Below are 16,883 nucleotides of genomic sequence, written 5' to 3'. Positions count from 1 at the left end.
TAAAAAAAGAGAGAGAAGGAGACACAGAATCTGGAGCAGGCTCCAGGCTCCGAGCTGTCAGCACAGAGCCTGACGCAGGGCTCAAACTCAACAAACTGCGAGATCATGACCTGAGCCGAAGTTGGATGCTTAACTGACTGAGCCACCCAGGTGCCCCAATTTATTTACTTTTTAAATGTTTGTTTATTTTTGAGAGAGAGTGCGAGTAAAGGAGGGGCAGAGAGAGAAGGAGACAGAGGATCTGAAGCAGGCTCCGTGCTGATAGCAGCAAGCCTGATGTGGGGCTGGAACTCAGGAACTCCTGAGATCATGACCTGAGCAGAAGTTGGATGCTCAGCCAACTGAACCACCCAGGTGCCCCACCTAAGGTGTTTTTTAAAAATACCAGTGCCAGGTCCTGACCTGGCAGGATTTATTTGGCCTGGATGGTGATTTATTTGGACTGGATGGTGGAGAGAGGCACTGGCATAAATATATTTTAGGTTTCTAGGTTCGACCGGGGCTCGAACTCATGAACCGTGAGATCATGACCTGAGCCGAAGTTGGATGCTTAACGGACTGAGCCACCTAAGCACTCTGGTTTGCAGGTGATATCTAATATCTAACCACTGCTTTAAGCAATAAAGAGGATTTTACTGGCTTTCCAAATGAAAACATCCAAACATAAGACTTTATTGCTTAATTATAGCAATAAGTGTATCAACTTGGAGTTAATTTTGTAAGTTATTGGCTCTAATGGAAGCAGTTTTTCTTTTAAATGAATTGAATGTACAGCATTTAAATATTGTTAATGTAGGGGGGTTCCTGGCTGGCTCAGTCGGTTAGGTGTCCAACGTCAGCTCAGGTCATGATCTCAGTTTGTGAGTTCGAGCCCCGCGTTGGGCTCTGTGCTGACAGCTCGGAGCCTGGAGCCTGTTTTAGATTTTGTGTCTCCCTCTCTCTCTGCCCTTCCCCTGCTCATACTCTGTCTCTCTCTCTCTCAAAAATAAATAAACATTAAAAAATATATATATATATTTTATATATATATATATAATATATATATATATATATATAGTTAATGTAGGGATAGAGCCTCAAGAAAAAAACCAAAGACTGGAGTGCTGCAGTTGCTAATAGCTCATGGTAATTTGGTTAAGTTCATCTGACTATCATTACGTGATACCCAGAAAAAAAAGAGTTGTGGGAAACAAAGCTCAAGACTTTTAAGAAAGTCTTCTGGAGATTCAGAGATGTTTGAGAGAGTCATCTCTGTGGATCAAAGTGAAAGGAGAGATTCTGGAGTTAGACTTCTAAAGATGCTTCAAAATTAAGTTTATTCTCGTCTCCCATTTACATGTAACTCAGATGAATAGTAATTAGATTCTATATGAAGATGAAAATCTTTATTGATGTGGAGTGGTCAATACTGCAGTTGAATTGAGATAGTTTGGGGAATGGAGGGTTGGGTCTTTTGCATTTAGGAACACCAGGTAAGTAATTTCTTCCTATATCAGAGCATTAAAATTAAAAATTTTTCTATCATAAATAATTTAAGAAGATATATTGGCTACTGTTTGGCCCAGACTATAAGGTTTAGCCCAGTTTTAATAGGGTGAATTGTAGCACTTTATAGCTAATTTAAAAGGGTCCTATCATGTTTTCTAAAATGTGACAATCTTTTATTTCATTTTTAGAGACTTAAAAACATTTATGGTATGCAATTCTTGCCTCTTTTAATGGCCCAGTAACTGTACACTTAATGTAGGCAAGCACAGGAATCTAAGATTACACCACTCTATGTATCTGGTTAATGAGCTCATTTTGAGCAGACTGTGACTGACTTACTCATATTTATATTTCATTAGCACCTTGCATATGGCAACACTTAATAAATGTTGAATTAATACTTCAGAGAAGCTTGATATTATAAAATACCCCACTTTTTAATTCAAGAGCTAGAACTTAGACTATCAATGACCTTTTGCCACAAATGCATTTTTACTTTGCTATCTCATGTGGAACAGTAAAGTACTGATTGTGGCAGCAGTTGCTTTTATTGCTAGTTTTCCACATTTCCACTTGTTTCTAAGTGGAAATAGAGATGCCATGGTATTTCTCTAGTTTATTCACAAGAAGGGAAGGTCCCATATAGCCTACAAAACTCTTCTTGGCTTGATTTTCAACAGACAACAGATGGCAAAACTGTGAGTACAGTGAGTTACGTTTTCTTTTTTTTTTTAAGATTTTATTTTATTTTTTAAGAATGTTTATTTTTGAGAGAGCAGGAGTGGGGGAGGGGCAGAGAGAGAGGGGGACAGAGGATCCAAAGCAGGTACTGCACTGACAGCAGTGAGCCCAATGCTGGGCTTGAACTCATGAACTGTGAGATCATGACCTGAGTCGAAGACAGAAGCTTAACTGACTGAGCCACACAGGTGCCCCTAAGATTTTATTTTTTTAAGTAATCTCTACACTCATCGAGGGGCTCAAGCTTACAACCCTGAGATCAAGAGTCTCATGCTCTACTGGCTGAGCTAGCTAGGGCACCCTTGGCTATATTTTCTTTAGATTTTTTTTTTTTAACGTTTTTTTTTATTTTTGAGAGAGAGAGACAGAAATACAGAGTGTGGGCGGGGAAGGGACAGAGAGAAATGGAGACAGAGAATCCAAAGTAGGCTCCAGGCTCTGAGCTGTCAGCACAGAGCCTGATGCCAGGCTCAAACTCACTAACTGTGAGATCATCACCTGAGCCGAAGTCGGACACTTAACCAACGGAGTCACCCAGGTACTCCAGCCATATTTTCAATAATTAAAAAAGGCCTTGCTTTCTCTAAAGCTTGGCTAATTTTTATAGCTTTATTATTTATTCCTTCTGATTTTTTTAGTGTTTTGTGTTTTTTTTTAACCAAAATGATAAAGTATGTTTTCATTCTGCTCCTTGGTTATACAAGGCTGTTTGCATTCAAAGTAGTTTTCATTCTGTACAGTTATGGGAAGGTGACTATAGTATCACTAATTATGTCATCTTAGAGGGTCAGTAAATTAAATTCACACACTCCCTTCTCAATTTAAAGGCCTTGCATATAAATTCAAAGAGCTTGAAAAGATTGAAGAGGGCCACAGAGTGATGATTGGTGGAAAAGAAGTAGAAGTCATGGGCATAATCTCTCCAGATGATTTCAACAGTGGCAGATGTTTTCAACTTGGAGGAGGAAGCCTTGCTATCTCAAGTTCTTCTCAGGCTGCCAAGAAGTGTTTCTCTAACCCCTTCAAAAGTGTTTGTAAACCAAGTTCAAAGAAAAATAGACCAAACGGTTTCCAAGATTGTAAACCACGTCATGACCCACATGCACAAAGTAAGATGTAAAAAATAATTTGAATATTCTGTTTTAAAACTGTCAAAAGATATTGGCATGTGAATTTAAAGTTTAAGTTTTGTTTAAAGTTTTCAGGTGAAAGTATATATTATTCTTCAGGTGTACAACTGACATAAGGAATAATGTTGAAGCTATATAACAATATAGTTTGGGAATCATTTTATAAATAAATGCCTAATTCTAAGAATACAGTAGTGGAGAATACTTGTGTTGAAGGAAAAATATACAAATTGGAGATGTATACACATATCATACATGTATATGATTTTGAATAATATCTGATATTTCAGCAAGAAGAAATATTAGTCAATTCATGAGTCAGGATTATGTTTATATTTCTCTTTTGACAACTGTATGTTTTGATCACATCCATTAATGTATTAAAATATTGAATGATGAGATGTCATGTAAATAACTTAAATTTTACTTATAATCATTAAATTTAATGATTTAATTTTAATATTAATGAGTCTAATTTAAAAATAATATTAAAAATAAAACCTCACCTGTTTTTTGATTGTTTACTTAACAGGGATTTCTTCAGTGCCTTTTTTTGCAGTGTAAACTGTCATCAGAGATCTTCTCATTTGTTGAGAAGACAGACAAATAAATTTGGATTGTAAAGCAATAGTAGATGTCAAATTTGGGGTATCAAGTAGGTTGCTTTCATAGTAGTGGTAAAATGAAAAGTACATAAAGCAACATAATTTTTTGCAAGTATTATAGAGATAGAATTTTTGAAATAAAGGGACTGTTGAGATCAGTTTCTTCCCTTTGCATTTGAAGAAAGTAAGGCCCAGAAAGATGAACCGACTTGCCTAAATTCAAAGAACTATTGCCATATTTGGGATAAAACCCCAAATTAAAAATTCCTAGCTCTATATGAGCTTACCTGAGACTTAATTGAAAGAAAGTGGAAGCTTCTGCTTCTGTTTTTTCTTTTATCTAAATATTTTATCTGTCCCACCAGCTCTTTCAATAGGCTTCCTTCTCTTTTATTCTTTCTCTCTGCCTTCCTATTACATAATAGAGGGATGTGGGGAACCAAAAAGAATAATGTGCTTATTTAAAGATCTGAGTTAGAGTCCCATTTTCCCACTGAACTAACTGGTTCTTTGTCCTCTTGGGGGAGTCACTTGTCTCACAAATGGCTGTGTCTCCTCAAGTCTACATTGTGGGTTCTAATTACTACCATAAAGACGTAGAGTGTCTGCTATATACCATGTACAATAAATATTTGTTGACTGAATGGAAAATTTTATTGTGATAACATATATATGTGTACATGTATGTATGTATGTGTGTGTGTGTATAATATAATAAAAGTCCTTTGTGTTAATGATTCTCATTTATTTATCTTGCCAAGGGTAGAACTAGGTTGTAGACTTAAAATGAAAGCATGAAAGATTTTGTTAGCATTAAGTGGTGCCTCATTATTGTGAAGGTAGAGAGAGGCATCTTAAAATTTGAACTGGTGTCCTGTTATTGTGGTGGTTCAGGTTTTATCTTTCCTGAAGATGGATGCTTTTGTTAGTTGACTTAGATCCTATGGTCCTTCTTGCTTGAGTGTATTATCCTCCCCTCTTATCTTTTCTTTTTTCCCCTTTGTATTATCCTCACCTCTTCTCTTTTTTCCCCTTTGTGCTTTTCACAAGAGAAAAAATGGGGCCATTTCTTGGTTAGAAATCCACAAAGAATATACTCTTGCTCTGCTACTGGAATATAGAGGAAAGCCAAGAGCTAAGTTTTCCATTTTCACATCCTAATCCTCTGCCTGCCAGGAATTGACCTCAGAAATGGGAGTTCCTTTTAGTTGCTCAGAAATCTAGGAAGATCCACAGAAAACTTTCCTCTGGGTAATCACTAATGGTAGACATGACCAGACTCTCATTCCTGTAACTGCATATTTCTGCATTGCTGGATATTGTTTTAATCTACTAGAACCTATTTTCTTTATCTCCCCTTCTTTCTGTTCTCTTTTTTCTTTTTGTTTATTTAAAAAATCTGTTTCATTTTTTTTTCATGTTTATTTATTTTTGAGACAGAGAGAGTTGGAGCATGAACAGGGGAGGGCCAGAGAGAGAGGGAGACACAGAACCCGAGGCAGGCTCCAAGCTCTGAGCTGTCAGCACAGAGCCTGATGCGGGGCTTGAACTCACGGATGGTGAGATCATGACCTGAGCCGAAGCTGGATGCCCAACCGACTGAGCCATCCAGGCGCCCCAAAATCTATTTCATTTTTTAACCATGATGTAGACATATAAATATATCCCCAAAATAATTTTGATGAATTTATTACCTGACTAGATTGAGACCTGTTTTCTAGTTATATTTGAGTTTGTATTTTTTGGTGATATTTTAATAAATCTTGAACTGTATTAGCATATATCTAAAGAATTACATTATTATTCAATGGTTGCTTTTATTTGCTGCTTTGCAAAGATAAATGAATTTGACATTCATGAACGTAGTAATTAACTTGAAGCAAATAATGATGGTGAAGTCAATGGAAAATTTGTCATCCTTTCTCAGTTCTTCTGGTTAATAGAAGAAGTAATAGTCATTGTTAGTGTGTACAGAAGTGAAAATAATGGGAGCCTTTGTGTTAAATTTGGGGTGCCTTTCCAAAATAAGAAGCTGTGATCATTCGCAAGTGCAACTGGGCAAAATTCCAACCTGTGCTTTTGGTTGGAAATCGTTCTCTTTGCTCTGAATACTGAGCTATTAAATGTGTGGCTTACTGAATACTCTGTTAAACAGTAGTGAATTTTAGTGGTTTTTTTTTTTTTTAAGTTTATTTAGTTTGTGGGGTCCCTGGGTGGCTAAGTTGGTTAGACATCTGACTTTGGCTCAAGTCATGATCTCGGTTTGTGGGTTCGAGCCCCGCGCTGGGCTCTGTTCTGACAGCTTGGAACCTGGATCCTGCTTTGGATTTTGTGTCTCCCCCTGTCTCTGCCCCTTCCATGCTCATGCTCTGCTCTCTGTCTCTCTTTGAGAGAGTGAGAAAGAGAGAGAGAGAGAGAGTATGTATGAATGAGTGCAAGCAGGGGAGAGGCAGAGAAAGAGAGAGCGAGAATCCCAAGTATGCTCTGAACTGTTAGCATAGAGCCCAATGGCCAGGCTGGAGTTCATAAACCATGAGATCATGACCTGAGCTGAGATTAAGAGTTAGGCACATAACCTGCTGAGCCACCCAGGTGCCCCAATTTCAGTGGTTTTGAAGTACTTTGGGGCATATGAAGTTTGGAAAGCCCTTTGAAATTCTCTGCCTGAAATCTTACATTGATAAGGCATGAGGTTTTATTTTTTAATTTTCCACTCTTGCTTAGTATCACTGTTACTGAACTTCAACTTTTTTGCCACAAAGGATGGCAAACAGTTCTAAGTTATGAGTAATTAAAGCAAGATAATATAGTTGCTGACAAAGTGAAATTGCAATACATTAATAGGTAAACTATCATCTTTTTCCTAAGATTCTCTTGTAATGTCACGACCAGACAATAATCATCAGTGGATGTTCAATAAGAACTGTTCTCCTATTGTGGATGTAGTGATAGATCCTTACCTTGTATATCATCTTCGACCACATCAAAAAGAAGGGATCCTATTCCTATATGAATGTGTAATGGGAATGAGGTAGGAAAATAATTTGTTTATTCTGACTTTTGATTTAACCGGTAACATAATGGTTTTCTAGAAAAAGTCTGATAAAATGAGTCTCAGTATATCATGAATTATGCTTAATGTGTGCATTTATTCCAAAAGTGGTTCTTGATGGAATCCCATGTGCCAGATATCTTGCTAGGAGCTGGGCATACAGGAGTCAGGACTATGGGTCCTATCCTTAAGTAGTTTTTAAGGTATTTGAAGAAATAGGTAAATATAGTCAACCTTAATGTGGTACAATAAGAGCTCACTAGTGTGAGAAAGGCTTATGAGGGCAAAATTGAAGTAGCTGTTAATTCTGCTTATGAGACTTTTGAAAAAAGATTTTCTTCTTATCTCACTTCTACTTAAAAAAAAAAAGGAGTCTCCCCCACTCCCTTTTAAATATTTATTTATTTATTTATTTATTTATTTATTTATTTATTTATTTATTTATTTTGAGAGAGAGAGTGTAAGCAGGGAAGGGGCAGAGAGAGAGGGAGAGAGAAAATCCCAAGCAGACTCGGTGCTGTCAGTGCACAGCCCTATGCAGATTCAGGGCTTTATTTCATGAACTGTAAGATCATGACCTGAGCAGACATCAAAATTGTATTCTAAAAAAAAAAAAAGAACTGGATTTTTAGTCATCTGAGTCACCCAGGTACCATCCCCAAAAAAGTAATCTCCCTCATTCCCTTTTAAATGGAGTTTTCTGGTAAAGAACTGTAGCATCCTTTCTTAAAGATATTTTAGAGGACACACGCACACAAAAGCTTGATAAAGGAAGTAAAGAATCAAAGGAACCTGCTAACATCTTGTTATATTTCTTTCTATATATATTTCCTTTTTGTTTTGCTTTTAATGCATAGGCCCTTGATTTTTAAATTGATCTTTTTTTTTTTTTTAAATGTTTATTTATTTTTGAGACAGAGAGAGACAGAGCATGAACGGGGGAGGGGCAGAGAGAGAGGGAGACACAGAATCCGAAGCAGGCTCCAGGCTCCGAGCCATCAGCCCAGAGCCCAATGCGGGGCTCGAACTCACGGACTGCGAGATCGTGACCTGAGCTGAAGTCGGACGCTTAACCGACTGAGCCACCCAGGCGCCCCTAAATTGATCATTTAATGGGGAGTTGGGAATGTAAATTCCCTCACACTCTTTTTTTTTTTAAGTTTTTAAATTTTTATTAAAAAAATTTTTTTTTAATGTTTATTTATTTTTGAGAGAGAGACAGAGCATGAGTAGAGGAGGGGCAGACACAGAATCGGAAGCAGGCTCCAGGCTCTGAGCTGTCAGCACGGGGCCTGATGGGGGGCTCAAACTCACAAACTGTGAGGTCATGACCTGAGCTGAAGTCGGACACTCAACTGACTGAGCCACCCAGGTGCCCCAATTCCCTCACACTCTTAAGAACCCTTTGCATGATGACAGCTTAAGGAAATGCTATATCCCAGAAACTTTCTAGACTCCTGTTCTTTCTCAAATCTGCTCTTTTCTTTGGAGACCGTATCTCATTTGGCCTGGAAAGCAACTTTAATTTCATCTGTCTCACTTTCTCAATTTAATCAAACCTCAAATTTTAATTTTGAACTCCTAGATATCCTTTGATTCCAAATCTTTTCTGGCACCACACTGCAGCAGTGCTAGTAACTGACATTATACGATTATGTTTTGTTTGGATTTTTGCAGTGGCATCTAGCTGTGTAGCTGTTTCTGATGCTCCTCAAGTTCACTCTTATTGCCACTAGCTTGATTTTTCTGAAAAACAGTTCTGAAAATGGCATTCCCTTGCTTAACATGCTTCAGACTCTCAGAACTTACAGGAGTGTTACCTGATCTGTAACACGCACTCTGCTCATGATTTGTGGGATTATTTTAGGTGGACACAGACAAGCCTTGTTTTTTAATTCTGATAGTAGTATATTTAGTTAATGAATTATTAGAAAAAACGGCATTTAAAATTTTTGATTTCGTTAATCATGCCTGGACTTTTCAAATAAATCTAAGTACAAAAGGGAGTTGACTTAAGGAAAAATAAATAATAACATATAGTATCACATATATGGCAAAAATTGTGATGGTAGTCATGAAAGACTGATGTTTGGGAGACATTGACTTGCAAGATACAGTCTGAGTTTTCAAGGATATGTATGCTCATCTTTAGTCTCTGGCTATCTTGCCAGGTTCATAGCCTTTGTATTTCCTTGTTTGGAATTCAGTTCAAGCTCCCACTGTGTTGAACTACTTGATTCATATAGTGAAATCTTATTTACCTTTGTTTGACAAGGTCCATCTTCCCAGTGAAGCCTTCCTGTTCTCTTCCCTCCACTGTGGAAGGATGGATCACTATTTTATCTCTGCCACTCTATATCTCAGCTGGCATTTGGTTTTGCATTGGCAAGTTGTTGATCTAAAATGGTAATAATGGGAGTGCCTGGCTGGCTGGCTCAGTCGGTAAAGCATGCAACTTGATGTCGGGGTTGTGAGTTTGAGCTCCATATTGGGTGTAGAGATTATTTTTAAAAAATTAAGGATTTTTAATTAAAATTAAAATTTTTAAAAATATTTAATTAAAAAAATGTTTATTTATTTTTGAGACAGAGACAGAGTGTGAGCACGGGAGAGGGGCAGAGAGAGAGGGAGACACAGAATGGGAAGCAGGCTCCAGGCTCTGAGCTGCCAGCACAGAGCCCAACATGGGACTCGAACCCTCGAACCGTGAGATCATGATCTGAGCCGAAGTTGGACGCTTAACCGACCTAGCCACCCAGGCACCCCCAAAACAAATCTTAAAAAAATAAAATGATAATGACTGTAATTCATGTTTGTGAATTTTTTCTGTACTTTGAAATGGAAAACATATAGTTGAATTTTGGTTATTATTTTTACTAATAAGAAATAGAATGAATTAAACTATAATCAAACTGGGGGCCTCTGGGTGGCTCAGTTGGTTAATATCTGACTCTTGATTTTGGCTCAGGTCATGATCTCATGGTTTGTGAGATTGAGCACTCTCTCCCTCTCTCTCTGCTCCTTCCCTGTTCGCATGCATGTGCGTCTACGTACTCTTTCCTTCTCTCTCAAATAAAACAATTTAAACTATAATAAAACTCCACTTGTTAAAAATTTTAAATTCCAGTTAGTTAGCATACAGTGTAATATTAGTTTCAGGTGTACAATTTAGTGATTCAACAATCACATACAACACTCATTGCTCATCACAAGTATACTCTTTAATCCCCATCACCTATTTCACCCATCTGCCACCTTCCTTCCCTCTGTTGACCATCAGTTTATTCTCTGGAGTTAAATCTGTTTCTTGGTTTGTCCCCCTCTCTCTTTTTTCCCCTCTTCTCTTTTGTTTTGTTTCTTAAATTCCACATATGAGTTAAATCAATATCACTCATCACCAGGGAAATACAAATCAAAACTACAATGAGATATTACCTCATACATGTCAGAATGGCTAAAATCAACAACACAAAATAGATTTCAGTGAGGATACAGAGGAAGTAGAACCCTCTTTTTCTAAAATTTTTTTTAATGTTTATTTTTGAGAGAGAGAGAGAGAGAGAGAGAGAGAGAAACAGTGCGAAAGGGGAAGAGGCAGAGAGAGGGAGACACAGAATCTAAAGTAGGCTCCAGGCTCCAAGCTGTCAGCACAGAGCCCGATGTTAGGCTCGAACCCACAAAGCATGAGATCATGACCTGAGCTGAAGTCAGATGTTTAACCAACTGAGCCACCCAGGCACCCCAGAAAGGAGAACCCTCTTACACTGTTGGTGGGAATGCAAACTGGTGCAGGCACTCTGGCAAACAGTATGGAGTTTCCTCAAAAAGCTAAAAATCGATCTACACTATGATCTAGCAATTGCATTACTAGCTATTTATCCAAAGAATACAAAAATACTAATTGAAAGGGATATATGCACCCCAATGCTTATAGCAGCATTATCTACAATAGCCAAATTATGGAAAGAGTCCATTGACTGTGAATGGATAAAGAAGATGTATATATATATATATATATATATATATATATATATATATATATATACATACAATGGAATATTAGCCATAAAAAAATGAAATCTTGCCATTTGCAATGACATGGTTGGAACTAGAGTGTTATGCTAAGTGAAATAAGTCAGAGAAAGACAAAACCATACCTATTTTGGTACTATCCTTAATTCTTTTGATTTTATAATATGTATATACATATATATGTATATATGTATATATATGTATATATATGAAGAGCTTTGAAAGCTATGAAGTGATATAAACATGCCACTTAATATTCTTTATTATATTTAATTTTAATTTGTATTAACTGAGTAGGTCTGTAGGATAAGTCTATTACTAAGTTTCATGTATTAGATCAATATTTAGTGTTTTTTCTTATAGTGCAGGGAGCTATATGATTGAGGAGTTCATTTACTGCTTGAAAATCAAATATAGTTCAAATGATCTTTCTGGTTAAGATTATAATATATTTTAAACTGTTTTGATAACTGATGCTGAAACTGATAAAAATTGCTCAACTGTTAGTGATAAGAAGCACAGTTATAGTTATTCAAATGTATGTATAAAATTGGGATTCATTTCTAGTTTTTCTAAATATATATGTATGATAATATCACATGATTTAGATTCAACTGTCGAATTTCAGATTTGTTTTAGTAATTTAGTTGATAGTAAATATGTCATGAAAAAAATTACAAATTATCAAAGATGCAAAAGATATGTTGTAAATCAGATGCATGAAATCCTAGAAAAAGGATTTAGAAGGGGGTAGAGTTTGTCCTAATTACAAAACTATCAGTTTATGATTTTTTGACTAATAAGTGACAGTATTAGGGGCATAAAATATTTAACTATTGTGACTAAAAGAAGTATAATTATTTCTAACAGAGTGAATGGCAGATGTGGAGCTATTCTTGCTGATGAAATGGGTTTAGGGAAAACATTGCAATGTATTTCACTCATCTGGACTCTACAGTGTCAGGGACCCTATGGAGGCAAGCCAATAATAAAGAAGACACTTATTGTCACACCTGGGAGCTTGGTGAATAATTGGAGGAAAGAATTTCAAAAATGGCTAGGAAGTGAAAGGATCAAGATATTTCCTGTTGATCAGGTAAGAGATTTTCAACACAGTTTAGCCTTGGTCATTTTCTAAATCTCTGTGCTTTTTTTTTCTTCTTTTTCTTTTGTTTAAAAATTTTTTTTAAATATTTATTTATTTTTGAGAGAGAGAGAGAGACAGAGACAGAGACAGAGACAGTGTGAGTGGGCGAGGGGCAGAGAGAGAGGGAGACACAGAATCTGAAGCAGGCTCCAGGCTCTGAGCTGTCAGCACAGAGCCTGATGCAGGGCTCAAACTCACGGACCATGAGATTATGACCTGAGCCAAAGTCGGATGCTTAACTCACTGAGCCACCCAGGCACCCCCTTAATTTTTTTTGTTTTAAATGTTTATTTACTTTTGGGAGAAAGAGACAGTGTGAGCTGGTGAGGGGCACAAAGAGGGAACACAGAATCTGAAGCAGGCTCTAGGCTCTGAGCTGTCAGCACAGATCCTAACCTGGGGCTTGAACCCACTAACTGTGAGATCATGACCTGAGCTTAAGTTGGACGCTTAACCAGCTGAGCCACCCAGGTGCCCCATTATATCTCTGTGCTTTTCAAATCAGCACTGAAGTTTTCACTGTCTATATGGCAGTTTTTCAAGTGTATTGTAACTCTGCAACTCCTTTGCAGAAAAATGGAATCTTGGCTTACAATTTGGTTTTGAGTGCACATATTCTAATTAATGTCTGTCAGGAATATGCTGCTTGAATTTGATTTTACAGTTTTAGCCCATGATTTGTTAAATACTGCCTTTTTTTTTTTTTTTTTTTTTTTTAGGACCACAAAGTAGAAGAATTCATCAAATCTCCATTTTATTCTGTTCTTATCATCAGTTATGAAATGTTACTTCGTTCCTTGGATCAAATTAAGAATGTTAAATTTGATCTTCTAATCTGTGATGAAGGGCATCGTTTGAAGAATAGTGCCATTAAGACAACTACAGCCCTCATTAGCCTTTCTTGTGAGAAAAGAATAATTCTAACTGGTCAGTATTTACTTTGGGGAAGACTTGATGGAATTTTTGCCTACTTATCATAAAGGATTTGTAATATGCTTGGCATCCAAAGAATTGGTGGTGCTGGATGGAATTCATACTAATAAACCTATGGTAATTAAGTCTTGGTAGGATTCTGAATTTTCAAATCCCTATGTAATTTTCCGCCACTTAGATTTTGGAGTTTTTGAAGAATAAACGATGCTATCATGATAAAGAATGTAGGAGATAGGTCTGCATTGTCTCTTCATGGTTCCTAAGTCTGCTATTTATAGCTGTGCAACTTTGGGCAAGTTATTTAACTTCTCTGTGCCTCAGTTTCCTTATCTGTGAAATAAGGAATAATAATACCATCTACTTTGTAGAGTTATTGTAAAGGTCAAAGGAGTTAATTCATGTAAAGTTATTTAAAGACTACCTGACACATGGTAAATGCCTAATGCCTAAGTATCCATTGTTTATATATGTATATGCTGCATGCATAATTTATTGCTGGCCAAACTTGCTGGCCCAGACTGTCTGGAAAGGGGGGTGGCCCATATGTAAATACAGGAATCTTTTTCTACTCATTCCTTTTTAGCCTAGACTAGAATCAGGCCTGAATAGCTCAATGTAGCTTTCCTCCCACACCTTACTTTGGCCTTGTGTGGCCCTTCCAATTTCTGGAGAATTATCCTTGTTTGAATGAGAGCCTCCACTCTCCTCTGCATCTTGGTCAATGATTGACTCATAGAGGTAAGTGAAAAATGCCAGAGCCCTTGCCTTAGGGTAATTTCAGGACCGGCTTTATAGCACAATTTATGCTCTAAGGATTGCTATAATTTATCTCAAGCAAGGAGGCCATCCTTGCTTAGTTTCTTCCCCTCCTATTCTCTGATTCTATTATTCTCTTTCTCCTCAGAGCACTCCCTCCATACATGTTGTACAGCCAAATCCCTGTCTTGGGCTCTGCTCCTCGAGAACCCAGTCAAAAGACATAAATCCTTTCCTGCAGCTATCATTGGCAAATGGGATCCGACTATCATGAATGGCTTGGATTAGTTAGCCAGGGTTGGATGTCTGGAAGTCAACCACAAGGATCCTTATACCTTTGTTTCCCTTCTTACTTACTTGCTTTTCTCATTCTGCCTATCTTAAAAAAAATTGTTTTTGATTAAGTAAGCTCTGCCCCCAACATGGGGCTCAAACTCATGACCCCGAGATCAAGAGTTAAATGCTCTACCGACTGAGCCAGCCAGGTGCCCTTGATTCTGCCTTTTTTAGTCATTGTCATGGATATTTATTTAAAGGCTTAACAAAATGCATACCAACATAAATATCATATTCTATTATGTATCTCAAAGTTTAGAACTAGCTAGATGTGTTATATAATTAATAAGCATTGATCCTTCGGGTTGACCCATTTAATTTTGAGGGGTATGATCATTAAATTCCCTGGCATTGTAAAATTCATGTTATCTATGTTAATGAATAAGTGCATTTTTATATGCCTCTTACATATATTTTTGGACAACCTTTTCTAGTCTTGTTATTTGAATGTCATCTGAAATTATACTGTAGGACTTTGCTGATTTACATGGGGTTTTTTTTTGTTTGTTTTTTGAGAGAGAGAGTGAAAGAGAGATCGCGCACGCGAGCATGGGTGGGGAAGGGGCCGAGAGAGGGAGACACAATCTGAAAGCAGTCTCCAGGCTCTGAGCTGTCAGCGCAGAGCCCGATGCGAGTCTCGAACTCATGAACCATGAGATCATGATCTGAGCTGAAGTCGGATGCCTAACCGACTGAGCTACACCCAGGCACCCCTACATGTTTTTTTGATATAATTATTGAAACATGCTAATGTTTCTTTGAAAATTAGTTAGCCAAAAGTTTTTGAGTACGTAATTTATGCAGGGTATATTTGTGTTAACCTTTAAGATTAGTGAAGATCTCAATTTGATCTGAAAACTTTGAAAGGTAATAATTATAGGTGTCATTCACTGAGTATTTACTAAATGTCAGGCACTGTGCTACAACGTGCATACAGTGTCTCTACTTTTTGTTGTAATACCACTGGGAAATTGTTAACTTCCCAGTTTTATAAGTGAAAAAATGCTGAATTTAACTTAAAGAGCTCAAGAATCTTGTCCAGAGTCACACTGTTATAATATTAAGAATCACTAACAGTTATGGAACATTTATTGTGCTTTAGGCACTGTTCTTAGTATATGGATTAACTAATTTGATCCTGACAATCCTAAGAGCTGCTATAATTATCCCCATTTTCTAGAAGTAAACTGAGGTATGTAACTTGCTTAGGGTCCCTCAGAGAGTAAATGATGCAGGTGGGATTTGATCCCAGGCGAGTCAGACTGCAGAGCCTGGACACAGCCACTATGCTGAAGTTAAATCCAGAGTTAAAAATTTATATGGTTCTTAATATTTTTTGTTCACTTGGAGTTGGCTGCTCTTTCTCATCTCTAAAGCCTTTAGTTTAGGTTTGTTAGGGAAGAGAGTACAAATTTCTACAAATAACCTGTGACTGTAAAACACAAACTTGACCTTTCATCACTTTTGTTTCTCTTAGGTACTCCAGTTCAGAATGATCTTCAAGAATTTTTTGCATTAATTGATTTTGTAAATCCAGGAATATTAGGCTCTTTGTCATCTTATAGAAAAATATATGAAGAACCCATCATTTTATCGAGACAACCTTCTGCTTCTGAGGTATAATTTACATTAATAAATAGGTTTAAAAAAAAGACTATGTTCAGGAAAGTCATCCACAACTTGGGCAATATTTTAATTCAGGAAAAATTAAATTTGTGAATTCTTTATTTTTCCATAATCCTTCAACTCTTCCTGCATTCTTTATTTTAGAGAATAATATCACATTAAAAAATCATAAATAGGCACTTCACAAAGAATTGTAATTGACAGTAAACATATAAAAATATTCATTTTTACTGATATTGACAAAAGTAAACTAAAGTAACCATAAAAAACTTCAAAAAAATGTTTTATTTATGGAGGTGCCTGGGTGGCTCAGTTGGTTAAGTGACCAACTTTGGCTCAGGTCGTGATCTGTCAGTTTGTGGATTTGTGCTCCACCTTGGGCTCTGTGCCAACAGCTCAGAGCCTGGAGCCTGCTTTGGATTCTGTGCTTCCCTCACCCTCTGCTCCTCTCCCACTCATGCTGTGTCTCTCTGTCTCAAAAATAAAGAAAACATTAAAAAAAATTTTAAAAATGTTTTATTTACTTATCTTTTAAATGTTTATTTTTGAGAGAGAGAGAGAGAGCACATGCACACACAAGTGGGGGAGGGGCAAAGAGAGGTGGGGTTGGGGGATACGAAACAGGTTCCATGCTGACAGCAGAGAGCCTGATGTGGGCTTCAACTCTGATCCAACTCGGATCATGACCTGAGCTGAAAGTCATACACTTAATTGACTGAACTACCCAGGCACCCCAGGATGTTTTATTTATTTTTGAGAGTGCAAAAGTGGGGGAAGGGCAGAGAGAGGGATCCGAAGCAGGCTTTGCACCAACAGCAGTGAGCCCGATGTGAGGCTTGAACTCATGAACTCATGAGATCATGACCTGAGCCGAAGTTGGATGCTCAACTGACTGAGCCGCCCAGGTGCCTCACTCTTCTATTGGTGTTTTAGTTGGTTCGATTTACATAGTAATAGCAAGTATAGATGAGAGTACTGTTGTCTGTTGGTTGGAATGTAAATTGGTATACAATTGGAGAATAGTTTGGTATTATGTA

The 16,883-nt window shown here is 37.2% G+C and overlaps 1 protein-coding gene across 1 annotated transcript in view; it reads left to right on the top strand.

The window, feature by feature from the left end:
• The window catches only part of RAD54B (RAD54 homolog B), a 97,013-nt gene that overhangs the window by 55,568 nt on the left and 24,562 nt on the right, over positions 1–16,883 (top strand). The window contains exons 5-9 of the mRNA XM_043601387.1: positions 3,057–3,338; positions 6,833–6,995; positions 11,919–12,144; positions 12,915–13,122; positions 15,698–15,837. Of these exons, the coding sequence (XP_043457322.1) occupies positions 3,057–3,338; positions 6,833–6,995; positions 11,919–12,144; positions 12,915–13,122; positions 15,698–15,837 (1,019 nt within the window). The remainder of the gene's footprint in view (positions 1–3,056; positions 3,339–6,832; positions 6,996–11,918; positions 12,145–12,914; positions 13,123–15,697; positions 15,838–16,883) is intronic.

This window comes from Prionailurus bengalensis, chromosome F2 (genome assembly GCF_016509475.1).
Source record: "Prionailurus bengalensis isolate Pbe53 chromosome F2, Fcat_Pben_1.1_paternal_pri, whole genome shotgun sequence".
NCBI lineage: Eukaryota > Metazoa > Chordata > Mammalia > Carnivora > Felidae > Prionailurus > Prionailurus bengalensis.
This window is presented reverse-complemented; position numbering and strand designations above follow the sequence as displayed.